The sequence below is a fragment of the Protobothrops mucrosquamatus genome, unplaced genomic scaffold (genome assembly GCF_001527695.2).
Source record: "Protobothrops mucrosquamatus isolate PMUCROS unplaced genomic scaffold, P.Mucros_1.0 scaffold4310, whole genome shotgun sequence".
Taxonomy (NCBI): Eukaryota; Metazoa; Chordata; class Lepidosauria; order Squamata; family Viperidae; genus Protobothrops; species Protobothrops mucrosquamatus.
Genome location: NW_015390224.1, coordinates 711 through 27055, shown reverse-complemented (window position 1 = coordinate 27055; position 26345 = coordinate 711). Strand labels below are relative to the sequence as shown.

The 26345-nt window shown below is 42.8% G+C and overlaps 2 protein-coding genes across 2 annotated transcripts; one reads left to right on the top strand and one right to left on the bottom strand.

Annotated features, from left to right (window-relative positions):
* Nucleotides 1-3478: 3478 nt before the first annotated feature.
* On the top strand, nucleotides 3479-17781 carry LOC107298825 (INO80 complex subunit E-like). Its single transcript, XM_015828190.1, has 7 exons — nucleotides 3479-3594; nucleotides 6481-6551; nucleotides 7798-7850; nucleotides 11327-11402; nucleotides 12820-12937; nucleotides 16137-16265; nucleotides 17501-17781. The coding sequence occupies exons 1-7, from the start codon at nucleotides 3505-3507 to the stop codon at nucleotides 17702-17704; spliced, it is 741 nt and encodes a 246-aa protein (XP_015683676.1). The 5' UTR covers nucleotides 3479-3504; the 3' UTR covers nucleotides 17705-17781.
* A 3394-nt stretch (nucleotides 17782-21175) lies between these two features.
* On the bottom strand, nucleotides 21176-25766 carry LOC107298824 (double C2-like domain-containing protein alpha; the record flags this gene model as incomplete). The annotated part of the gene is made up of 7 exons (XM_015828189.1): nucleotides 21176-21315; nucleotides 22291-22387; nucleotides 22492-22573; nucleotides 23066-23223; nucleotides 24555-24614; nucleotides 25417-25543; nucleotides 25657-25766. Coding segments are annotated over 7 exons (774 nt in total), but the record flags the coding sequence as incomplete, so codon positions are not given.
* Between the last annotated feature and the right edge of the window lie 579 nt (nucleotides 25767-26345).

Below are 26345 nucleotides of genomic sequence, written 5' to 3'. Positions count from 1 at the left end.
CAGCGGAGCCTCCAGCAGGCCGCTCCCAGCAGGGATCCTGGGGCTTCCCCAGGCGGCTCCAAGGCCACGAGGCCCTGGCTGCGCTTCTCCCAGGGGGTGGGGCACCCGGGCGCAGGGCCAATCAGGAGCCCTGCAGGAGGTAAGTCCGCCTGAGAGAGAGAAGGGAAACGAAAGTGCCTGTCTCTCTCTCTGCAAATGGCGGAGGAGGCCATGCGGAGACGGATGTGGAGCGGTGTCTCGGTTCCTAAGACCATCAGAAATATGTGTTTTCCGATGGTCTTAGGCGACCCCTGTGAAAGGGTCGTTCGACCCCCAAAAGGGTCGCGACCCACAGGTTGAGAACCGCTGCTCTAAGTCATTAGTCCAGCCCCAGGGAAGCAGGATATGATTTTGGGGACATAATAGGACTAACCCATTACCATCAAGTATACCAGAGAGGCACACCTAGGCTCAGGTCAGAATACGCGACACAGGAAATAGCCTCAAAGTTCATGCCACAGGAACAGGAAACTTCCAAACAAAAGGCTAGAGAGGGTATAAAAACCTACTGCCCATGTGCTCAGCCCTTCTCTCCTCTGCTCTTTCCTGCAAGAACCATCTTTCTGCTTCTTCAATAAACTGTAACCATCTTCCCAAAGCAGTCGCCATGTTGCTTATTTATTCCCGGCTTGGATGAACCAGGATGAAGACTTACTTCTGACACTTTTATTATTTTTGCAAATAGCTCAAGGTGGCAAATATATCCAACACAAGTTCCTCCTCCCATTTTCCCAACAACCCTGTGAGGTGGGTTGGGGAGAGAAAAAGTGACCCGCTCAAAGTCACCCAGCTGGCCTTCATGCCTAAGGTAGAATTTGAACTCAGCAGCTCCTGCTTTCTAGCCTGATGCCTTAATTACTAGACCAACTATGATGATGGAGTCAAGACCTGAAAAATCGTCCTGAGCTCCAACCACTACTTCTGCTTCTGCCACTCGGCATCCTCCAGCCATACGGGACGCTACACCACCCATAATTCTCAGCCGGCAAGGATGGGATTGCGGACTAGCTTGCAGGGGCAAAAGATTCTGGAGGTATTGCATTCTGCAAAGGAGCCATCAATCTCGGCTAAGCACGCTTCAGTTCCCTCCCTCCCTTTGCCCCAAGGACCACCCGGAGTCTGAGCCGCACCTGAGATCAGGGCTTCCCTGGAAAAGCGTGGAGACAAAATCCCGCATCTTTTGCGGCTGCCCAGTAGCGCCTCCTGCCATCCTTTCCCGCCAAATGGCACCTCCGAGCCAACGTAGCCCTTCCCTCTGCAACGTCTCATAGCAATTGTAGTCCCAACCATGCGTAAAGAGGCGTAGCCAGCAAAGGCAACAAACGGAACGCGCATGACCGAGCTCTTTACCCCACGGCCTCATGGGAAATCATCTATGAGCCAATGACTTCTTGGGAAGTGTAGTTTTTCCTCTGGGAAACGCTGCAGAGTCCTCCTGCTTGCTGAGTCTTTCTGAAGCTCGCCCCCTTGCGCAATCGTTTCTGCAAATAAAAATTGAAGTTAAAGAAAAGAAAGAGGTGATTGGCTGAGCTTTCATTTATTTCCGTGGTTTATTACTTGATAAACCACAATAGAATCTGTAATCCAAGTAGAATGAGCTGGATTTTACCCCAAACGTCATTGTAGCAATCAAGTGCTTCATTAATTTCCTATCTGGAGAATGGATTCCAAAGGAAAATGAAAAATGTCTGTTTTTCTTGACCTCTCAGCGGCCTATGATAGTGTCTGGAGAGAAGGACTTCTCCTCAAACTAATCAGTTATACCTTGTAACACTGTTACCTTGATTGACAACATGCTATCATGTTAAATAACAGGTTATTTCAAGTTTTTACAGAATACAATAGATGCAGATAAGTTGAATAATGAACTACCACAAGAATCAATGCTATCCCGCTCTTTTTAACTTGTACATCCATGACCTGCCTGAAACTGTTTCTCCGAAATTTATTTATGCCAATGATATCAATCTCACAGTCCCAAAAAAACAACTTCAGTGATGCAGAGGAATCCTCTCTCAAGATTTTCAGAAGCTGGATGAGTACTTCAAAAAATGGTGCCTCCAAATGGTTGATGTCCAACTCTTCCAGACAATGCATATAATCTCTGGCATGTTACATCCCACTTTTATGCATTGGTTACCAGTACTCAGCAACATCATACCACTCCACATTGAAGACAACAAGTTCCCATTCGGCTATGGTCAAGGATGCTGAAAAATAAGGCCCTCTCTATTCACCAGAACAATGCACAGCCCATCATAAGATTGATATCCCAAAGGCCAGCTTGGAAAACAGCTATTCAGTTAACATTTACCCAGTTTAACTCTGAGAATGCCTATAGAGAGGAATGTTCCAAGATACCTTCTTGTGGCCTGACCGTTAGTGATCCCTCTACCAAACCACCTAGTTTTGACCTCGTTTGTCTGGTCGAAATTGGACAGAATTAGATGTGACACTGGAAGAAGTGCCTCTGCCCTGTATCAGTGGGGATGGAAAGATTCCCTTTGTTGCAATCATGGTGCTGATATCCCAACTATTAAATATATTGTGCAAGATTGCCTACCACGTATGTTCTCTGATTCCCTAGAAGAACTGCATGAAGCAATGCCAGAGGCGATTGCCTGGATAGTTGAATTGGATATCCAGTTATGAGGCCACTGCCATAACCCCATAGAAGTTTTCTTTTAATAACAAGGGCTGTATATATGTTTACTTCTGTCATGTTATCATACAGTAAATAATAATAAATTACTGAATAGTTTCTACCTGATTTGTTAGCATTGTGAGGTTTTTTTTTTAAATAATGTGATTTATTACTGCATTATTGTGTTTTTTTATTTCATGGTGCCTGCCTAGTTTGATTCGGCTGACCTGCAAAAATGTAAAACAAATGATCACACAGCAAACAAAGTGGACGTCAATTCCTTTTGAGTTGGGACCAATAGCATAACTTTTGGGGCTAATCTACCCAACCTGGGGGCAAAAGTGAACTTGATGGGGGATCTGTTCTGTAGTTTTCTTCTAGCCTGGCTTTGTATTACCTTGACTGTATCTCCAAATTTCCATTCGTAGGAATGCATGGTTGGCCAATAACATTTCTAAACGTGCCCAAAGATTACAGTAAATCACTGAAAGCAATAAGGGAAGCAAAGAGATGGGGCAAAATAGTGCAGAAAATGCGTTCATCCATAACCAAAGCGAGACAGGAAAGAGATTTTACCAGGCTAAACTCAGTTCTACTGCTGTTTCTTAACAAACGTGGGTAGGATAGAAAATAAAGTAAGAACGCTGAACATTAAGAAAAGCTTCACCACGACCCGTTAGTTCTTTTCCTCACAATGCATATTGGGAGATGTAGTTCCGAGCTCTCCACGTGCCCGCTTTCCGAAGCATGCCGGGAAATGTAGTTTTTCCACTCCAGCTTTGTATCGCGGTTCCTGTCCCACGTTACTTCCCCAGCCGGGCATGAACGGAGCAGGAGAGCCCGATCCGGGCGGTGGGGGCTACAAGAGGCGTTATAGAGCCTTGAAGAGGAGGCTCAAATTCCTGATTTATGTAAGCGGCAGGGAATTTCGGGGGAGGAGGGGGAATTGGTGCAGGCAGAAAGAAAGGGGGTGGGTTGGAGGAGCAAATAATTTAAGAAGACCTTGGCATGGTGGGGGCGAGACTAATAAGGGGAGTTTTACAAGAAAGAATAAATGATAAAAATCATAGTGACCGCATGCCTCCAAAACATTTAAAGAGATCCTGTCATTTGAGGCGGGAAGGCAGTACGTGTGGATGTTGAATAAATTTAGGTGTGATTACAGGTAAGATGAGGGTGATCAGAGAGACAAGACCTTCTAGGACGGTGGATGTTATAAAAAGATTATTATTTCGCCCATGTGGTCCATAAGAAGGCAGTGGTGCATGACATGTTTAATGGTGAATATAGGGTTTGGCGTTTCTCAACCATGGCAACTTAAGGATATGTGAACTTCAATTCCCAGAATTCCCCAGGTTGAGAAGCACTGCTCCAGAAGCTCAGGTTCTAACTGACCTAAGTTGTTTTGTTGGGAGCAGCTCAGAAATAATTTGCCCTTGCCTTATTCTGGGATGTGTTTTGGAGTTATCTCTCTCCATACAGCCTTAGTGGTCACCCATTCAGCAATTAGTCAGATCCAACTAACTTTAGTTTTTACAGGCCAGCGTGTAATATACACATCTACATTTTGTGACTACTTTGCTGATCATCCTGGTAAACTAGTACTGTTTGTTCAGGTGTCACTTGTTAGGTGAACCCAGCAATTGTGTTATAGTCACACCTTAAAAGTTGCTAAAGTTGAGAAACACTGAACTAACAGGTTACAGAATTTGAGGAGAGGGTTAGTCCCACAGGATGCCCATTTGGGTCATAGACCCTGCTTTCCAAACCACTATGATTGGGTTCACATAATATGCTAAGGCAAAATTAAGCCAACAACTTAGTGCAATTAGCAGTAGTATAAAAGGGATGATAATACTAATCTGTCTTGCAGGTTGCTGGGATTAGCTGCCCCCCAAGGCCCCCCCAATTTGGGGAGAATTTATCTCCATTTAATTCAGTTAATATTATTACATTAAAGAGCTATTTTCTTAAAACAGAATTCTGCCTATAGGGGAATAATTCACAAAACAATACTGTAAAAAGCTAACATGAATAATTATATTGATGTAGATAGTCCTCAATTTATGAGTGGTTGCTTAGTGACTGAAGTTATGACAGGTGTTCCCAGAGCTACTTATACACTGATTGTAGTTTGTTGGGGGTTGTCACATGAGAGCATGTCGGGCAGTTGGCCCACATTTATGACCATTTGCAGCATCTGTGGTTATATGACCATGTTTTTTTATATTTTTGCCCAGACCGCCATTTACTTCCAGTTTTTGGCAAAAAATGGCCTATAACAAACAATGGATTTGCTTAACACTTGCTGCAAAAAAGGTCACAAAAACAAGCTGGTCACATGGATGACCCACATTATGACTCACAACCATAATGGGCAGGCTCCATTATGGTCGTAAGTTGAGGACTACCTGTAATGAACAAGGGAGCCAATACAGCAATACAAAATCTAACCAAGAACTGAAACTTAAACAAGTAGCCTCAAAGGTGCTTTTTTCACCAGAAGGCAACTGGACTATTTTTTCTTTGAGGAGGAGGAAGAAGAAAATGTTTCACTTCCCATCCAAGAAGTTTCATCAGTTCTGATGGTGTGTGTGTGTGGGGGGAGCAATTTGCTGCTATGTGGTGGCTCAGAAAAGCTGCAATTTTTGCTGTGCCTATTTGCATGATTTTTATGGAGGGGGAGGATCAACCCCCAAAGAGGTAAAATGAACCAGGGGTGGCCACTGTCTGGGGTGACACCTGGCACTCGCTTAATCTTTTCAGATCCCAGATGTATGTGGAAAAGTGAAATAAAAGATATTGAAATGCTGGTTGTATGTTAAACATTTATTGATCCCCATTACTTGATATGAGGGAATGATGAATTTTCTCCTACAAGGTACCATCTATTTTGTGACCCAGTGAGTTGCTACTTTTTGCAGTTAAGGCAGCAAGGTTGAAAGGAATACAGGTAGTCCTTGACTCAACAATCACAACTGGGCCCAAAATTTCTGTTGCTAAGCAAGACAGTTGTTAAATGTGCTTTGCCTCATTTTAGGTCCTTGCTTGGCACAGTTGTTGAGTGAATCCTATGCAGCTGTTATGTAAGTAACAAGGTTGTTAAGTGAATCTGGCTTCCCCATTGACTCGGCTTGTCAGAACGTCACAAAAGGGGATCACGTGACCCTGGGACACTGCGACCGTCGTGAATATGAGCCAGTTGCCATGTATCTGAATTTTGATCACGTGACCAGGGGGTTGCTGCAACAGTTGTAAATGTGAAAAACAGTCATCAGTCTGTTTTTTCACTTTTTTGAATGATCATTAAACATATGGTTGTAAGTTGAGAACTATCTGTAGTAGATTCTGCCTGACATTAATTATGTTATGCTTCTATTTATTAGAAGTCTGACAAGATGTGTTAAAGGTCCTACTCTATTTTCTTAAACATTTTAAAGTGTTATGTTACAAAGATTCAGATATTTTAATGGCATTTTTTAGATCAGGGGTCTTCAAACTTGGCCCTTTTATGACTTGTGGACTTCAACTCTCAGAATTCCTCAGCCAGCGTGCCTGGCTGAGGAATTCTGGGAGTTGAAGTCCACAAGTCATAAAAGGGCCAAGTTTGAAGACCCCTGGTTTAGAAATTAGATTTAAATTTTAAGCCTGTAATGGGATCAGATTTTAATAATGTCTCATTTTAAAATACGTACATATTGTTATTCCTCTTAGGATACGTAAAATGGTCTGGATATTTATTTAATAAACTACAGTATTTCCTTGCTCACACTTAGCCTTTTTAAATCAATTCTCAGGAACAGGAATGTTTCCAAGAAGAGCTGAGAAAAGCACAAAGAAAACTCTTGAAAGTTTCACGGGATAAAAGGTAAGCTGATCTGATAAGGAAGGATAGAAGGTGTGTGAAATGAGGCAAACCAAATTGCCAAGAGATCAATCAGAATCAGAATGTGGAGATGGAAAGACAGAATTAACACTCTTTCCCACTTACATCTGAAGTCTTTGATGGCTGGGTGGCAGCTTAATAATTTGAGTCAGAGGTAGAAGTAGTTGGTGCAGTACAGGGGTGTCCAACCTTGGCCACTTCAAGACCCATGGATTTCAACTCCCAGAATTCCCCAGCCAGCAACAGGTCTTAAAGTTGCCAAGATTGGACACCCTTGGTGCAGTGGTGGGATTCAGCCGGTTCGCACCACTTCGGCAGAACCGGTAGCTAATTTTTTGTTGCCCAGACCCAGAATGGACTTCCGGAAGTGGCATCCACACAGAACCGGTTGTTCACATATTTAAATCCCACCACTGCCTTGGTGTAGTAGTTAAAGCCACTAGACTAGAAACTGGAAGGCTAGGAGTTCTAGTCCTGCTTTAGGACACAAAGTCAGCTGGGTGACCTTGGACCAGTCACTCAAGTGGCAGTGGCAAACCATGTCTGAAAGATGCTGCCAAAAACCCCCTGCATGGAATGGTCCAGGTAGCTACTGGGAGTCAAAACAGGCTTAAACACACAAAATGAAGCAACAAAATCCCAGTTGAAGTGACAATGTGTCTTTGAGATATATGCAGCTACCTAGTCTGGGCTTGGAAACCAAGTAAGATCAAACCTGTTAATATTTGCAATGGAGACTGTACGGTCTTAGTAGCAAGCAAAGGGCCTGCAGCCAGATTGGTCCATTACAGCAGGCGTCCCCAACCCCTGGTCTGTGGACTAGTACTGGGCCGCAGTATGCCAGCAACCGGTATGCACAAATAAGGAAAGCCCCATCCACAGAATGCAGGCAGCACACAAAACCATGCCCCTTCTGACCCATGGAAAAAGCTCTCTCCATGTAACCGGTCCCTGGTGCCCAAAAGGGTCATAAGTCACATTTTTCAGTGCCGTTATAACTTCGAATGGTCATTAAATGAACTGTTGTAAGTCGAGGACTACCTGTATGCACAGAGGTCTTTTTCTTCCCAAGAAATAATTGCAGCTCAATTCTGGATTCCTGTCCTGGAATAGAGGATGGCCCAGGATAATGGCAGATCTTTGGAGCCAGCTTAAGGCCTCGGTTTCTTCCTAACAATTAAGCATCAGATTGGGTCATTGCTTTTTCCTACCTGTTTCCTCCTTCTAGTTTCCTGCTTGATCGCCTGCTCCAGTATGAGAACGTGGATGAAGATTCCTCAGGTAAAGTGAGGCTCACAACCTCCGTTTGATGGCTCTGGGAGAAAGGGGGGGATTTCCCCCCACTTTCTTTATATAGGGGCTTAATAATATTAATCTGGCTGTTGTGGATATAACTTCACCTATTCAGGTAGGAAGAGAATAAAACAATGACATGGCAGGATAAAATATTTCACATCAAATAAATAAATCTTAACTGAATCTGACATTCTTACAATCAGTTGTTGCTGTCCTTTAAACATAAATGTGGTCCATATTTCACAGAAAGTACCAAGGCACATTTTACCTGCTAATAGATATTATGGAATCAAACCAGGGCAATCCACAGGGGTAGATTTTCCGATTCTGGCCTAAGATGGTATTGGTTAATAGTTAAATAATGTAGAAAATATCCTTGAATACCAGTTAGTCCTCAACGACCACAATTGCGCCCAAAATTTCTGTTGCTAAGCGAGACAATTGTTAAGTGAGTGTTGCCCTATTTTATGACTTTCTTGACATAGTTGTTAAGTGAATCTGGCTTCCTCATTGACTTCGCTTGTCAGAAGGAAGCAAAAGGTGATCGCGTGACCCCAGGACACTGCAACTATTATAAATATGACTCAGTTGCCAAATGTCTCAATTTTGATCACGTGATCATGGGGATGCTACAGTGGTCGTAAGTGTGAAAAATGGTCATGTCACTTTTTTCAGTGTTGTAACTTTGAACAGTCACTAAATGAACTGTTGTGAGTTGCGGTCTGCCTGCACAGCTATTATGTCTGCTTGGCATTTAAAAATTGCCTCAAGGTGTACTAGACTCGTTGGCTCAACAAACAGTTCTGTTTTTAAAAATAGTGCAAGTGTATATAGGTAGTCCTCGCTTAACAACACCAACTGTGTTCAGAAACTCAGTCGTTAAGTGACATAGTCCTAAATCAAAAAACCCCATGACTGTGCTGCTTAGTGATGGCAGTTTTAGCAGTCCTGGTTGCTGTCATTATGTGAAGACTATACAGGTTGTTAAACGAGGACCTCATGTGAAGAGACCTCACCTCCTGCTGGCTTCTGCATTGACTTTGATTGTGAGAAGCTGGCAGAGAAGGCTGCAAATCATGCTCATGTGACTGGGGATGCTGCAATATTGTAGTTGTGAATGCAGCGGTTGTAAATACAAGGACCAGTCATAAGTATTGTATGTCGTGTGGTTGTATGTTTTGAATGGTTGCTGAACAAGTGGTCATTAAATGAGGACCACCTGTGTAAGCAAGCATACAAATAGTTATCCATGGTTGTGGTTTAATCCTGAGCTTTCTCTAACCTGATCCCTTCCCTAAAGTATGGACTACAACAGTGTTTCTCAACATTCAATTCTGGGAGTTGAAGTCCACTCCTCTTAAAGTTGTTAAGGCTGAGAAACCCTGGACTACAACTTCCAAAATTACTAGCCCTATTAACTAGGAAAAATAAATTCTAGCGTAGGAGAGTACATGGAAGCTGCTATCTCTCTTCATGGAGAAGGAAATTTATTTATGTACAGATACACAAACCACTCTGTTGTTAATCTTTCTTGCTTGTTTTCCCCTCCTTTGAGCTAGTGTGAGTGGTCCCTCTTTTCCAGTTCTTCTGCACAGAGCGTCTTTTTATATTGGTCCTTGTAAAAATTAAAATTTAATGGCTATATTCCTTGAGGATCCAGCTGCTGATTACTTGTTAATATTTGATTCCTCCAGGAAATGTTATTCTTAAGCACTTTTATTTCTCTATTATATTTTATATTTGGCTGACATTGGCTTTTTATTTTAATATCCAATCGCCGGGGGAGTTTTTAGCTGCCCAGTGAAGCCTCCCTATTATACTAATTTATCTACTTTTTTTTTTTGCTGCTCAGTCCCATTGGTGATTTTGACTAGATTGGATAAATGACCCATGACATTCTTTATTTGAAAGCTGTCTCTGTAAAGATGAATGGTTAGAAATTGAATGTTGAAGTTGTTTTGGAGAAGTCTTCATTTTGTTGCAAATGGGTCTGTTGTGGTATCTCTGATAACCTCAGTTAGCAAGCTGCTGGCAAAAAGTGAGATATAAATAAATTGGATGAGTGACTTGTTCCAAAACACAGTTTGACTGTTCAGAATTATGCAGATTGGAAGTGTAAATAAATGCAGATTTTGGTACCTGAGAATTCAGGCAGTATCACGGTTTACCTTAGGGAGGTGTATAGTTCAGTAAATATGGTTGATAAGTGTTTGCTTCACGTGAAATGTTAATACCACTTTACAATGCCTTGGTAAGGCCACACTTGGAATACTGCATCCAGTTTTGGTTACTACAATGTAAAAAAGATGTTGAGACTCTAGAAAGAGTGCAGAGAGGAGCAACAAAGATGATTAGGGGGCTGAAGGATAAAACATATGAAGAATGGTTGCTGGAATTGGGTATGTTTAATACAATAAAGAGAAGGATTAGGGGTGATAGGATAGCAGTGTTCCAATATCTCAGGGGTTGCCACAAAGAAGAGGGAGTCAAGCTCTTCTCCAAAGCACTTGAGGGCAGGGCAAGAAGCAACTGATGGAAACTAATCAAGGAGAGAAGCAACCTAGAACTAAGAAGAAATTTCCTGACGGTTAAAACAATTAATCAGTGGAACAACCTGCCTCCAGAAGTTGTGAATGCTCCAACACTGGAAGTTTTAAAGAAAAGATTGGACAATAATTTGTCTGAAATGGTATAGGGTTTCCTGCCTGAGCAGGGGGTTGGACTAGAAGACCTCCAAGGTCCCTTCCAACTCTGTTATTCTGTTATTCTGGATAGTTTGCAGAGCCAAGCTAAGAAAAGATGGATTTCTATGCAAAGGAAGCTATATTTAGTGTCTGAAAAGGGAGTCAATGCAGTACAGTTAGTCCTCGACTTACAACCATTCATTTAGTGACCGTTCAAAGTTACAACAGCACTGAAAAACGTGACTTACAATTAGTCCTTGCTCTTAAAACTGACACAGCATTCCCCGTGGCCACCTGATCATAATTTGCTTGGCATCTGGCATGTATTTGCAATAGTTGTAGTGTCCTGAGGTCGTGTGATCACCATTTACGACCTTCCCAGCCGGCATCCAGCAAGCAAAGTCAATAAGGAAAGCCGGATTTGCTTAAAAACCACCTGATCCATTTAACAACAGCAGTGATTCTCTTAACAACTGTGGCAAAAGTCATAAAATTGGGTACAACTCATTGAACAACTGCTTTGCTTAAGAGTGGTAATTCTGGCATCATTTGTGGGTCGTAAGTCAAGGACTACCTGTATTTTGATCTTGAATCCAGAAAATTTGAGGGATTCTCTCTCAGTCATGAAAATCGCTGGGGAGCCTAACCTGGATCAGATCACCTAACCAACCTCACCGGGAAACAATGCAAATGCACACGGCACCCTTATATGAGCTCTATAATCTCTGGCAGAAGTGGGTGGAGTGACTTTTTCTGATTTTATTTTTCCGGAATCAGATTCGGAAGCAACAGCCTCCTCAGATAACAGTGATGGAGAGATGCAGAAAGGGACGGAGCCTCAATCCCTCAAAAGGTGAGTATGTGATAGGCTTCAGGATAGAGATAAATGACTATTTGAGGCTTAAAGGGGCTGTTCTCTTCAGCAGAGAAAAGAGGTAGAATTTTTAGACATTTTCAACACACGTCCAGAGTGACTTTCTTTATGCAGTGTTGTGGTGGTGGGGTGAAGTAGATGGTCTTGTGAGATTCAGACTAGGCCTACAGGCTAGAGCTGGCTGGGGAATCCTGGGAGTTGAAGTCCACCCATCTTCAAGTTGCCAAAATTGAGAAAAACTGGGCTAGAAACGATAAGATAGGTAGGATTGTCACTTTTCTGTGTACACTTCATTGTCACTTTTCTGTGTACACAGTGGCACACATTAAAATGAAATTCCATACATACATACATACACATACACACACACACAGTATACATATGTATATGTGTGTATGTATGTGTGTGTGTACACACACACGCGCGCACACACACACATACATACACACAAATGCAGTGCTTTTTTTCTAAAAAAAAAAAAAAAAAAAGGTGCCGGAACACACACATGTCATACAACCCGCCTTGCCTACCCTACAAGGTTCCATTCAAAAAAGGTGCCGGAACTCCGTTCTGGGCGTTCTATGAGAAAAAAAGCAGTCCATTTTGAATACATAGCGGAAAAAAGAACCGGTCATGGAGAGGATGTGTAGCATCCCTGACAATACTGCAGACCCTGGTCAAGCAGTGCTTATACGCCATATCCTGGATAGAAGGAACTGAAGTACCAATAGTCTTTTCTGCCGTCCTCACCACTCTCTGCACTGCCTTCCTGTCTGAAGCAGTAATACTTCCAAACCACACAGTAATGCAATATGACAGGATGCTTTTATTTGCCCCTTTATAGAGAGTGGTAAGGAAAGGGGAAGGAAGATGTGTTCTTCTCATATGACGCAGAAAATGCAGGCGCTGCTGTGCCCGCTTCACCAGTGTCTCATAGTTGAGTGGCCAAGCTAACCTATTCGTTTGCTGCACACCCAGAAACGTGATACTACCAACCACCTCCACAGCTGAATCATTAATACACAGGTGTATGGCTGTGCCTGCCTTTTTTGAAGATGTTTCTCGTAGTAGGTGCATGGCTTTGCACAGTCATGAGTTGATCTCTTTTGCAAGTCAAGGGGCCTTTTTTGCCCACTGTCTTATTGAAAAAATACCTTTTAGCGCAGGGGTGTCAAACTGCCGGCCTGCGGGCTGGATGCATCATAGCAAAACCGCGCCCACCCCATTGCCAGCAATGGAAAAAAAGTCGCAATACATCGTGACACGTCACGTGACATTGCGAGTTTGACACCCCTGTTTTAGCACAATGGGTGGTTCCCATGTATACAAGACAGGCTGATTCTATGGAGCACATTTTTGGCAGCTGTTCATCCATGACATCTCTTTCTGCTCACAGAAAACAAAGCCCCCAGCTTGGCAGTGCCTCATCACCATCCTCCTCAGGTCTTTCTCTGCAGCCAACATCTGGTTTTGGGCTTCCAGCTTCAGGGACATCATCGCCCTACTTAGCCTCAGTGAGTAATTCTGTGTCCATCTGGGTAATAAGGCTGAGTAGATAGTTGTCCAAAGTGGACCCTGAAGCTGGGAAAAGACTTAACAGAGATTGATGGTTCCCCAGCCTGATGTCCTTCAAGTGTGTTGGATCAGATCTCTTCTCGCCTTGACTCTGCTAGTTTGAAATGTTGAAAGTTGTAATCTATTATAGATACTCCTCAACTTACAACCAAAATTGAGCCCCATTGCTAAGCACTACAAAATTTATGTTGCTAAGCGAGACAGTTGTTAAGCGGGTTTTGCCCCATTTTATGACCTTTCTTGCCACAGTTGTTCAGTGAATCACTGCAGTTGTTAAGTCAGTAACACGGTTGTTAAGTGAATCTGGCTTCCCTGTTGCTTTTGCTTGTCAGAAGGTCAGAAAAGGTGATCATATAACCCCGTCATAAATATGAACCAGTTGTCAAGCATCTAAATGTAAATCACGTGACCGTGGGGATGCTGCAACAGTCATAAGTGTGAAAAACAGGCATGTTACTTTTTTCAGTGCTGTTGTAACTTTGAATGGTCATTAAACGAAAGATGATAAGTCAAGGACTGCCTGTACAAGAAACCAAGTCAGACAGCAAAGAGAATTCTCAGCCCTTATTGTTTTCCTCAGTTTTCCTAGACTAAGGTACCACATTTGAAATAAAGGGAGTTTTTTGTAAGTGCAATGCTCAGCATGGTTGTGTTGGAGTGGGACTGCTGACTGTTGCTAAATACCCCAAACCCCAACACTACAAGCCTAATAGTTCTGTTCCATAATATACGCCCCCAAAGGGCACCTTAATATCAAGAAAAGATTTACTGAATGCTTGAGTTTGCCCAGTGTGCTTCCTTCCCTTAGTTATTTCATTAACTCATGTTTTGATTTGCACAAATCATTGAAATGGAAAAAACCCAAAGTGGGTTGAGCATACATAGCACTCTAAGCCAGAAGCCCACTTCCCACAACCATGATTAGCATGTTTTACAACTGTAGGCGCTGGGACTCTACTAGTTCTACTTGTCCTGCTAACCCAGGGGTAGGCAACCTTGGCTCTTTTATGACTCATGGACTTCAACTCCCAGAATTCCTGAGCCAGCCATGCTGAGGGGAAAGGGAGAGGTTTCCAAGCTGAGCCATGCTGGCTCAGGAATTGGGTTAGCCTGTGCTAACCCAACTGATATTAGTATCACAAGGCTTTGGCTTCATCCCATGTTTTCCTCCTTAGCTTGGTTTCCATGTCACTTCCATTTCACCTCATTATTTCCAAGTGCTTAGTGCTGAATATAGGCATAAAAATTAGGCCTCCATTTATCTTAAGTCAATGGTAATTGGATGCCTGGAAGAACACAGCACATGATTCTAATACATTTGGATATAAACTGCTTTTTTTTTTTTAAAAAAGCATGCCTAAATGAAGAGCTGTAAGTTGTTTCTGCATCCCTGGTTCCCTTCCCAAGCATTGGAAAGATTTAAATTTTGAACTTTTTTGGACTGAGGGCATTTCATGTTTCTGCTGTCCCGGATCATCTGGAGGCTGCAGGGAGACATCTAAGCTTAAATGGGAAGAACGACACAATTATGATTTTTCTCACACAAAAGACCCTGAGATACATTGCAGTGTTTCAATCCTACTTTTACCTGGTTTTTCAACCTTGGCAACCTTGGCATGCTGGCTGGGGAATTCTGGGAGTTGAAGTCCATACAACTTAAATTGACAGTTGAAAAACACTGTTTTGCACTAAAGGGATGTCATTTAGCTCTGCTACACCCAAGTGTACATAAAGCATAGTTGTTATATGATGTCCAGTTAAGTCCATGTAGTTCCTTAGCTTCTTTAGAAAGAGTCCATACTAAATTTCTTAGAAACATTTTCCAAACTTCTTGCTGTGTCTCAAATGCAGTTCTTCCACTGTAGGCCAGCCTGAGTTAGATCAAGACCAATATTTGATTATATTTTTACACACTGGGCCAAAATATGATTTGTCTGTGTAGGGTCCTTACTGATAGTTTTGTTTCATGCTGGCCTAAAGCAATAGATTTTAAAAAATGGAACTCTTTGGGCTTTCCTTAACTCTCTGCACTTAGTCAAATGTGTGCAACAATGGATTTAATGGACTTAGGATGTTAATATTTAGTTAGGCCTGGATCTCTTCCAAGGATCTATTTCAGGTTAGCTCCTTCTTTAACCAAATTAGAATCTCTAAATGTAGAAGGGCATTTAAGTTCCCTGGTACAATTGAAAGTCTGTCCTAAGTGGTCTTAGGTGAATACAAGGGCATCTCTTTTAAATTAAAAGTTTGCCCATGCACCAAAGGGGTCTTTGAAGCCATGAAATATGTCTTCTTATATTCCCTATTTTTTGCTAGTACACATTCAGGTTGATAACCCCGCATCTCAGTAATTTTCCCAGTCATTGTGACTGGTTGTATTCACATTTTTGTTTTACTTTCAAATCCATGTAATTCTGTTAGGTTAAGTGTGGCTAAGTTTAGTTATGTCATATTTAAAAGCTGGCTGACTGATACATCCAGTTAATCAATCAATCAATCAATCAATCAATCAATCAATCTATCTATCTATCTATCTATCTATCTATCTATCTATCTATCTATCTATCTATCTATCTATCTATCTATCTATCTATCTATCTATCTATCTATCTATCTATCTATCTATTTTCCAAGTGCGGAACATCTTACATTAAAAAGAGAAAATATAATACTTAAAATTAGTGTAATAATCTAAACAAAGAAAACTTTGAGTGACTATATAAGGAATATAGAAACTGTATAAGAAATATAAGGCTAATGTGGAAAATTGGGAGAACTGTGGATTCTCTGGAAGGATCCAGATGGGCTGTGAAGGAGGAAAAAAATGGGTTACATTAGATTTTTCCAACTTGGCACCATCCAAATGTTACCGTGCTCATCATCCTCACCAACACCCATGTTGGCTGTCTGTGATGAGAATGTCAATCATCTGAAGGGGCCCAGTTGGACTGCCAGTAGATTGGTTCATTGCTGGTGTGAAGAACAACACTTGGCCTTCCCTAGCTTGATATCCTCCAGATGTGTTTGGATCAGTTTTAATACAACCCTCCCCAATTGGGGAGAATCACCTGCTCATCATTCATATTTTGATTTTTTTTAATTCCATCTCTTCCCTCTTGCCATTCCTTTCCCACCCAGCTGAATTCACCCACTTATGCTCCCTTCCCCTCTGACTACTTGGCACTGGGGCCCGAACCTGTTCCCCCCCAGCCTGAAAGCAACGCTACTCGCTCTGCCCGGCGGCCAGCAAGGCCCCACATGCTCAAGGTACCTCAAGGAAGGTGGTGGGGGTGGATGGAGACGAGGGTTGTCTGTTTATATATGCAGTCTTGCTTTAGGGGGCATGCTGGATGTGGAATTTATAGCGCTGGATTAAATTCACAACCGCATTCACATTTGGGTGGGTGGGGGTGACATGAATATGCAAGAATGGATGTGTTTCAGCTTACAAACAGACACTGAAAAACTTTTTTGTTCTTAGGGAAGTTGCCCTGATTGAGTGGGGTGAATAAGCTATGATAAAAGAAGCTATGCAGCTATGCTTCAAACTTCAAATTAACTTTGAACCCTTGTGCTGTCGTGGCTTGAGGCTTCTATGAAATGTTCTGTGAATAATACTGCACACACCTACAGCAGATATTCACTCATCCAAACTCGCTTTTGATTCTCGTGCTTTGGGCTACAGTCATAAAAAGTTTCTAGATGAAAACGGAGCTGTTGTCGGGTTTCAGGGGTTTCTAAGACGTTCAGCATTACATTGTGAGAGAAGAATCTTATTGATTTATGGAATTTTTTTACCGTGCCTTGCATCTTCGTGACTGGGCTCACAAATACCAGGATACGTTTGTGTAATATGGTATATTAAACCCGCATTAAGTGGTCCATAGATTAAAGTAAGGCAGGGAACTCAGTTGTGAAGCCATGAGCTGTAGAGGTGTTGGTAGTGGTAACATGGTCACTCAGATTGCAGGGAGCACAACTGTTCTGCCCCTTGGGGAAGATTTCAGGGGCATTTGGCCCTAAAGCACCCATTTTACCCCTTAAGCCCATAGCTGTTGGGAAATGGTGGGAGAATTGTTGGTGCTGCACATTCTTGGAATGCTCTTGAGGGACAAGATGGATCTCATGTGGTTTGTGGGTTGTGAATGACTCAAACCTATGTTTAAGACAAGGGTCCCCAAACTTGGCACCTTTAAGACTTGTGGGCGTCAATTCCTAGATTTCCCCAGCCGGCCATGCTTGGAGATCCCTAGTATGAGATCTCCTGCTTGATTGGCTGGGGAATTCTGGGAGTTGAAGTCCACAAATCTTAAAGGTCCAAGTCTGGGGATCCCTGGCTTAAGCCATAAACCACACTTAACAGATGCCAACGGTTGGATTTGGACAAAGAACCAAAGCGTCCTTATGGGACCGTGAAAGGAAGTGAGCAGGAGGAGAAAGGAAGAAAAAAGCCACAGGATTCAACATCCCTCTCAGTTTTTCTCTCTTCTTCCCATCTGCAGCTCCCGCTGCCCCCAGCCTCCCACTCGGACTGTTCCCCCGTCGTGGTTGGATTGCCATTCCCTTCGCCCAGAGGGACTCCCAAGCTGCCACCCCCCACAATCCTCAGCACGGTGCCTCACCAGATGTTCAGTGATGCAGGGGAGGGAAGTGGCGAAGACCCCCTGGATGGTGATGACGAGCTGGTCATCGACATCCCTGAGTGATAGTGGCAAAGCAGGCACGTCATTTGAAAGGACACAGGCCTCTTGGTTGTGTGTGAGGGAGATGGTGCCCCTCCATTTTATTTTGTTTTATTTCTTTGTTTACAGACTCAGGAGAAAACATGCAAAACAGTCAATAAAAGGGATTTTGTTTTTGTATTAAAAGCATCCAGTTGCGATTTCTACACTCTTATGTTCCTTTCCTTCCCTGAAATCCTTGGGCTACTAACAGTTTGGTGAGATGTTTCCTGACCCTGTTGTGTGACATGCCATCATTTACACACTGGTAAAGAAAAATCTGCTTGAAATAATTAACATCTGTTGACAAGGTAGAGCAAATCTCTCTTTTGCTGCAAAAGAAAAAAGATTCTAAAAAAAAAAAAGTGCTTCAAATCTACAGGTGGGTCCTCGACTTACAACCATTCGTTTAGTGACCGTTCAAAAGTTACAATGGCATTGAAAAAAAAATGACTTTACAATTGGTCCTTGCACTTAAAACGGTCACAATGCCCCCAGAGTCACGTGATCAGAATTTGAGCACTTGGCAACTGGCAGTTGTTTATGACAGTTAAAGTGTCCCAGAGTCACGTGACCACTATTTGTAACTTTCCTGGTTGGCTTCTGACAAGCAACAGGGAAGCCAGATTTGCTTAACAACTGTGTGATTCGCTTAATGACCGTGGTGATTTGCTTAATGCCTGCAGCAAGAAAGGTAAAATTAGGCACAAATTGCCTAACTACTTCACTTAGTGACAGATGTTCTGGGCCGAATTGTTGTAAGTTGCAGACTACACATAGTCCAGGCTGGAAGAGAGAGAGAGCAATAACTAGGAGTTTTTCTACTGCACATGTAAACATTTGACATCTATCACTGCTCCTCACCCAACTTAAGTGCAGTTTAATCTTCAAAATGTTTGCGACTGTTTTAACTGAGCTGAAAACATCCCTTCTTTTGTAACTGCATTTTTAGGTTATTTTACCAGATGGTTTCTCCAAAAGTTCTGCTCGCTGCAGTGCTTCATTGTTTTTGCTACAGATTTTTTTTTAGTGCTGGTGGGAATACAGTAAGAAAGAGTCCTATAGTAAAAACTGTAAGGATAAAAGAAAAATCCTTTATCAGTTTGAAAGAAGAGAATATTTTTCAGGCATGGGTGAATCAGCTTTAAGAGAAAAGAAAGAGCTCATTTTACTTGGCTGTGAAACAATTGTGTATAAACACAGATGGAAGACACTACCTCTCTTTCAGCGTTGATTCACCTCTTACAAAGCAAACAGGTTTGTCACTTGAGTACTGCTTGTCTCTTGGTGAACAGCTATGCTGTTCAGAGAGGAAGTGAGTGGTTTTAATTGAGGGGGTCCAAGATATTTTTGGTCCCTCTGGAAGAAAATTCAAATGGTAATTCTCCCCCACCCTCTCACTCACATAGTGATTAAAATAAGAATAAGCTAAATGGAAATTTCTGCATTTAACGTTAATTTCCGCTTGGTTGTCTGTTCAGGCTAAAAGGAAGGCAAAATCTACTCTGTACGTGTGTCAGGCACCTCCCACTTGCTAACTTTAACAAACCCCTTCCCCAATCCAGGTTAGGACTGGCCCAAGTCTGTTCTGTAAACATATGATGGCCAACCTAGCCATGTTTACATTCTAAACTAGGAACATCTAAAAAGGCACAATTACAAGCAATTCCAGAGAGAGAAAAGTGGCAGATATTGAGAAAACCATGTGGCTGCACAGAAAATGACATTGGAGGAGTTACTGAACATTTTAGGAACAAAGGGAGAATTATAGAAAAGCTCTAAGAAGAATGGTATATAGTCCAGAAATGTAAGTGAATCGTAGAAATCGCATTAGGAGAAGGAGAAGGAAATAGTGGGCTTGCCACTTGATTGGTTAAAAAATACCTGCCTAATCCCTGTTTGTCTGAAGCAAAGTTACAGAAAACTTTGCTTTAAGTAACACAAGTCCTATTCAAGATTGATACAGAGGATGAGAACATTTCTAGCTTAATTCTGTGGGCTGATGAATTGCCCATTAAGGTAGATTGACAGGTGTTCTCTGAACTGTTTTGAGAAACCACAGGGTGTAATTGTGGTGTCAGGACAGGAGATCCATAGAAAGAAAAGGGGGAAAAATAACCAGTTTGCTGGAACAATATCAGGAACACAGTAAAACATAATAAAAGAGGCTCTAGGCCTCCTGAGAAGCATGTCAAATTTGACTGATTCACACTCATCTTAATTATTTTTCCCAGTTTACTACTTTAATGGCACTTGGGAATTCTGTGATTGGTCCCCTATTGTGTTTAGATTGGCAAACGTGTTCAGCGTGTGTGAGCTCCCACTGTTTGGTGCATTCAGGGCTGGGAAACTTCAAAAATCTCCTGTAAAGCACAGACATGAGATATGATGCTGCCAATTCTAACCATGTTTATTAATGGCAATGATAAAGTGATAAAATCCTTAATAAACTTGCAAGTCTTATAGAACTGGAAAAGATAGTTAACTCTCCTGAATGATAGGATTAAAACTCAGTGGAAAAATGCCCTGAAACTACGAAAATGAAATTCAAAGAGACTAATGCAAATTATTTGCTATAAAACAAAAAAAGATTTATAGGAAGGAGATTCATGGTACAAATAAAAGTGAGAAGTATCTGTAATGGTGCACCAGTTAAGCCTGAGGTAGCACTTTAAAGGGGGTGCAAGAAAAGGCCATATGAATTTCAAATATGTTGGTAGACTTATATTTCCCCCCAAATTGCTGTCCTTTATTCTGCATTCATCCATGTGCTGTTCTAACGTTCTATCTTTACCCTCCTTTCAGACTTGACATTTTGGTTTCCCTCTCCCCAACTCTCAGCTTGCCCAGAATCTTTTCAGATTCGAATATCTTGTAAATTGAAGGAAAAAGCAGAGCACTGAACTTAAAGCAAATAAAGAGGACAATGTTCGTTTCTTTGACCCTCTTTTAGAAACAATAAGATGAACGGGGTGAAAGAGGATTGCTTTACACAGAAATCAAAAGGATGCATAGCATGAACCAATATGCATCTGAAGACAGCAACTTAATTAGAAGAACTGAGCCATATGGAAAATCAATGCAGATGCCTTTTTTTAATGGTGCAGAAATACTACAGTAATTGCTTCTGACATTTCTAAGTTAAGAGGAACAAGAGCCCATGTGGAAAATAAGAAAAAAAATAATATTGGGGACTTTTAAAATGAAATTACTTCATCCTTTTGACTGGTTTGTTGCTTTTGAAAGATTAAAAAAANGAATCCCCCACGCATGGCCTTCCATCTACAGTAAGTGCCTCCCTAGAGCATAGCATAAATGGTCCTCCATGACAAGTAGTTTTGAAACGTGCAAACGTCCTCGTGCAAAAGAGGGGCCTCTGGGTGCTGGGCCCCTCCAGTTGGTTTTTGGCAGGCAGGCAAAATAGAAGGGTGCAGTTCTGTGGGGATCACCGGGGCCTCAAGGGCCAAAGGTGGAGGATTCTGGGAGCTCGTTGGTGAGGGTGTGCCAATGTTCCAGGCGGCAGTCGGAGGTCTGGAGGCATGAGAGCCAGTGTTGCCGGCACTCCCCACTGGCCCCTAATCCCAGGGTCACCCCACCTGCAATGAGACAAGAAGTACTTGCAGTTTCCAAGCTGCTGGCTGTGGAGCTGACCTTTTCCTAGTCCTGTCATCAGGCAGGATCTCAGGGATACTGCAGTCCATCCCACCCCGTGCAATAAGATGTTTGTATACAATGGAGGAGGCTATGAAGTTTGGAAATCTCACCCTCAAATTCTCTTGAGAGATTCTGGATATTCTTTTTTTTTTATTTTGTGAGTCTGCAAATGCAGTCTCTAGTTAACTATTGGCTCTCCTGCTATTGGTAGGGAAACATCCAGTAGAAAAGAATATTTGTAGCTCAAGGTGGAGTTGTGGAGTTCTTGATGACCCAGGAGCTTGGTTATTTGCTTGCAGATGTGTCATTACCCAACTAAGTAACATCATCAGATGATGTTTTACCCAACTAGATAACATCAGGTGAAATCAGATGATGTTACCTAGTTGGATAATGAACTGTCTGCAAGCAAACAGCCAAGCTTAGAGCATCAAGAATCTCCACTGTAAGACATCCTTTCTGTGACATTCTCCTGTCTTACTACCAATGTAACTGTTATGACTTCCCCTTCAGCATCTTGAGAAGAATGCTGGGAATTTTCTGAATGGGCAAGAGATGCCTGGCTATCGTTGTAGACCAATAAAGGAGAATATTTGTAGCTCAGGGTTGAAATGAGGGGTCCTTGGTGCTCTCTGAACTTGGTTATTTTCTTGCAGACGTTTCATTGCCCAAACTAGGTAACATTATCAGTGCTACCCATCATCAACATCATCAGGCAACATTGCTGATATTGGCTACTTTGTGTAATGAAACTTCTGCAAGAAAACAACCAAGCTCAAGAGAGCACCAAGGACCCCTCATATCCTTGTAGAATTAAGCCCCAGGCTTTCAATCCAGATTAACACACCCAGCATCTCCTAGGACCTAGGCTATACAACCCTTCCCTGAAACTAGGTGATCTTCTTCCGTCTTCTCACCAATGAAGTCATTTGATTTCCCAATATCGTAATCCCAAACGGTGATTTCCAAGGATTTATGACCAAGATCTGACTGTTCAATCTCATAGAAAAAATCCTGCAATGGGGCAGATAAGTATTAAAAGTTAGGAATATACAGGATCACACACACCCCTCACTCCCCCAATCATGTAATGCCTTCCTTGGCTCGCCTTCATTTACCTCATTGTACTCCGGGTTTAGTGTTTTCTTTTTCACAGTTGTTTTATGCTTCGATTTTTTCTCTTCATCTGGCTTCAGGTAGCTGCCAGAAGAGAGAAGAAGAGGGAACGGGAGAACGGGAGATTAAGCCTGTACATAAAGACAGTTGTCCTCCTTCTCAGGAAAACAATCAGCCTGTGCAAGCGCTAAAGCACCACCATAAAAACTCAGCAAGAAGTCATAAATCCAAAGCACTGAGAGAAAATGTGAAATGACTACAGCAAATGGGACATCTTCCGAACATTAATTCCAGGGTTATTCCAGGAATTATTAATTCCAGGAGAGTCTCTAAAAGCTTTGCTAAATGGGAACATTATACATGGTCTCTTGATCGACTGGAGGCTAAAGAAAAGAGCCTCTCTTGAGCCTAAGGCTTTCACGTCCCTAGTAGACACGGGAGGGACTAAATTACATCTTTTCCTTCCCTCCCCAAAACTCTAGACTTCTCCCCACTCCCCCAACCATCCTTAAGTATGGTTGATCTTAACCAAGGATTAGAACCCCTCTCTTCCCTTTGTATGTGCACATTTCTCACGTTTTTACATAAGGGTCCGAGTAGCCGCATACATCCATAGCAGCTAAGTGGGCGCAGCGGAGAATAGACACCAGTAATCCATGACGTTCGGAGATGTATGTGAGGGCGAGCAGGATGCGACCCCTTTCTTCCAGGGCCCAGCCAGCTGGGGGTTCCAACTATGCAGTGGGGGAAAGGAAAGGCTATTGAATGCTTTTGTGTCAAATGCCCACCCTCCGGCCTTCCCAAACAAACTTTTGCAACTGGGTTCATGCATCCTTTTTTTTTTTTTGAACCATGCCTTGCTGAATAAGCCACAATGGCCTAGCTTTGCATAAAGTGCTAGGTCATGATCAATCCATGGCTTATAAAGCACCACAACTGAGTACACAAACCAAGTAAAGCATTGTATGGATTACTGCAGGGGTCCCGCAGACACCATGACCTCCAAGGCGAGCAGAATGGTAAAACATAAACTCTATCCATAATTACATTTAATTTGTTATGTTTCTTTTCATTTTGAAAATAATAATTTTGGCAGTGTCTACTGCTTGAAAAATTTGATGACCCTGGGCTTAGCTGGTTGTGTGAACTAGGCCTCAGTTAGGCCTTGGACATTTTGAGACCCAGGTGAAACGTTTAGAAGGCCTTGCATTCAGCCTTGGGCTTTTGAATTCCTTGAGCCCAGGGCAGCCTTCCCCATCTTAGCATCTTCCAGCTGCTCTGAACCACATGCCAGGATGATGTATGGTTAAGGTCTTGGACTAAGAGCAGGGAGACCCAGATTCCACCACAGCTATAGAAGCTCAGTGGGTGACCCCAAGGTCACCCACTGGTGACCTTGGAGGGGAGGAGGGAACTGGACAAGGGCATTCTGCATTCACCCCTTGAACTCCTGAATGAAAATAGGTGGGAGGTACATCTAAGGAATATTCCAGCCAGCAGTGTCAACAGTGATGCTAGCTGGGAACTGTAGTTCCCCCACAGCTGGAAGGCATCAGATTTGGAAAACTGGACCTGGGATGTTATCTCAACTGTGGGCTTCCTTTTGCCAATTCCTGCTACAAAGACAGTCTCTTCCTACCCTCTCGCTAGCCTATTGCCTTGTCAGGGACAGCCACCTCCAGCCCTCAACCTAACTTCATGTTGGGGGAGGGCCTGCTAGGGAAGGGGGTGGAGAGGGGAAATTGGGGGAGGGCCAGTCACATTGGGTACTTGGGTGATTGGAGAGCCTAGGAGGAACTCTTGAGCAAATGACAAGCTCAGGTGGCTTGCATGGATGAGCTGTTGCTTTGCAAGTTGGCAAGGGAAGGGGAAGGGGAAGGGGAAGAAATAGAGGGGGTGGCTCTGTTTGGGGTCTGGTCCAGCCCTGCTACTCAGCAGGTAGGTTCCTGCAATGGGGCAACAGCCCTTGGCAGGGAGGAGGTGGTCCATCCACGACCTAACCTTCTGCTGAGGAATTTCAGGTGCCGTCTTTGGGGCGGGAGTAGGATGGGAGAAAAACTCTCACCTCTCTCAGATAGCAGGAGATTCCACGCAGGGCGGCAGTCATGGAAGAAGGGGATGCCAGCTGTTGTGATAGGAGAGAATTTAGCGAACTTTTAAACAAGGGCCCCAGCAAAGTCAAGGAGTGTAAAGGCCCCATGGAGGAGTGAGGGAGAAGAGGACAAATTGGTGAACAAATCTAATATAGGCCCATTAGAACCAATGTATGTTTTGTATAAGTGGCTCTTGGTGGTGCTGGAAAAATTAACCTTTATTAATTTGCCTCTAATCTGAATTCTATGAGTGGCACTGAGTCTATGATGCAGATTTCCCTGCTCTGATATGGAATGATGTTTTGCAGGACAACACATCTGGCTGTGATAGGGAACTGCACGTGTTCTTGGGTTACTTGCCAATTTTTCCTTAGCCATTGGCAAGGGCTGAGGAGATTTGTCCCCCAAAGAGAAAGATCCCAATTTATCATCTCTCTCACCCAACAGTTTTTGACTTTGGGGACCAGGCACAGCTCTTCATTTATGGAATAAATTGGCTCATAGATTGCTGTGTGTAAGCTTCTTCTTGTCTTTGCGTTGTTGTACTAGGAATATTCGGTCATTCCAAAGGATGAAAAGGTAGAAATAGTTGTGAAATACAGGTAAAAATAGGAGATTTGGGTTTGGGGATGGGTGGGTAGGGGGCAGGGGGAAATCTCACAAAGTTTTAGAGAAAGGCAGGACTCTTTAAGAGGGAGGATTAGCAGACAGCCAAAGTGACCAGCAAAGAAGTAACTAAAGTTGTCTCTGAATGTCTAAGTCTTACTATGAATCAAATGCAGATAATCAACGAGTCATCGCAGGTTATACAACCTTCTTTGACTTAGCTCTCACCGGTTGTTGCTGTTCTAAGCACAGGTTGAAGTGTCTCTTTTGGCCAGGGCGCAGGCGTCTCAGTGGCACCCGAGTCTCTCCGATGAATTCATTGTGGGTCAGTTTATCCTCATCACAGACAGTGATTCTGGGAGGCAGAAACAGAAAGGAAGAATGGAGAATTGTGTTGAGGGAAGAGAGTGCAGGAGGGCAATGGGGCTGTGGCATGAGTTCTGAAGCAAAGGGCGGGTTTTATCTCACCGCAGCGTTTTCCGAGCCATGTCCTCTGCGGTTATCCCATTGTAGATGAGAACCTCGTTCCACAGAGGATTGAGAGTGTTGTGCTGAGTGCGTGTCTTCAGTTTGTTGGCCTGAACAGAAAAAGGATTTGAAAGGGAAGAACAGAACAGTAGAGAAGTGCTACACAATAATAATTGAGCCCCAAATTTCTGTTGCTAAGTGAGACAGTTGTTAAGTGAAGTTTGTTGCAGTTTATGACCTTTCTTGTCACAGTTGTTAAGTGAATCACTGCATTTGTTAAGTTAGTAACATGGTTGTTAAGTGAATCTGGTTACCCTATTGAATTTCCTTGTCAGAAGATCGCAAAAGGGGATCACATGACCCCAGGACACTGCAACCGTCATAAATATGAATCAGTTGCCAAGCATCTGAATTTTAATCACACAACTATGGGGATGCTGCAACAGTCATAAGTGTGAAAAACTTTTTTCAGTGCCATTGTATCATTGAATGGTCACTAAATGAGTGATTGTAAGTTGAGGACTACCTGTACAGCAAAGCCTGCAGCTGAATCTGTTCCCTGCTCTGAGGACTGGGAAACAGCGTCATAGGATATAAATCGATTTGTAATGCTTTTTCTTCTTTATCCTGCTAAACCGCTAAGATACAGATAGTCCTCGACTTACAACTGTAATGGAGCCGGCCCATCG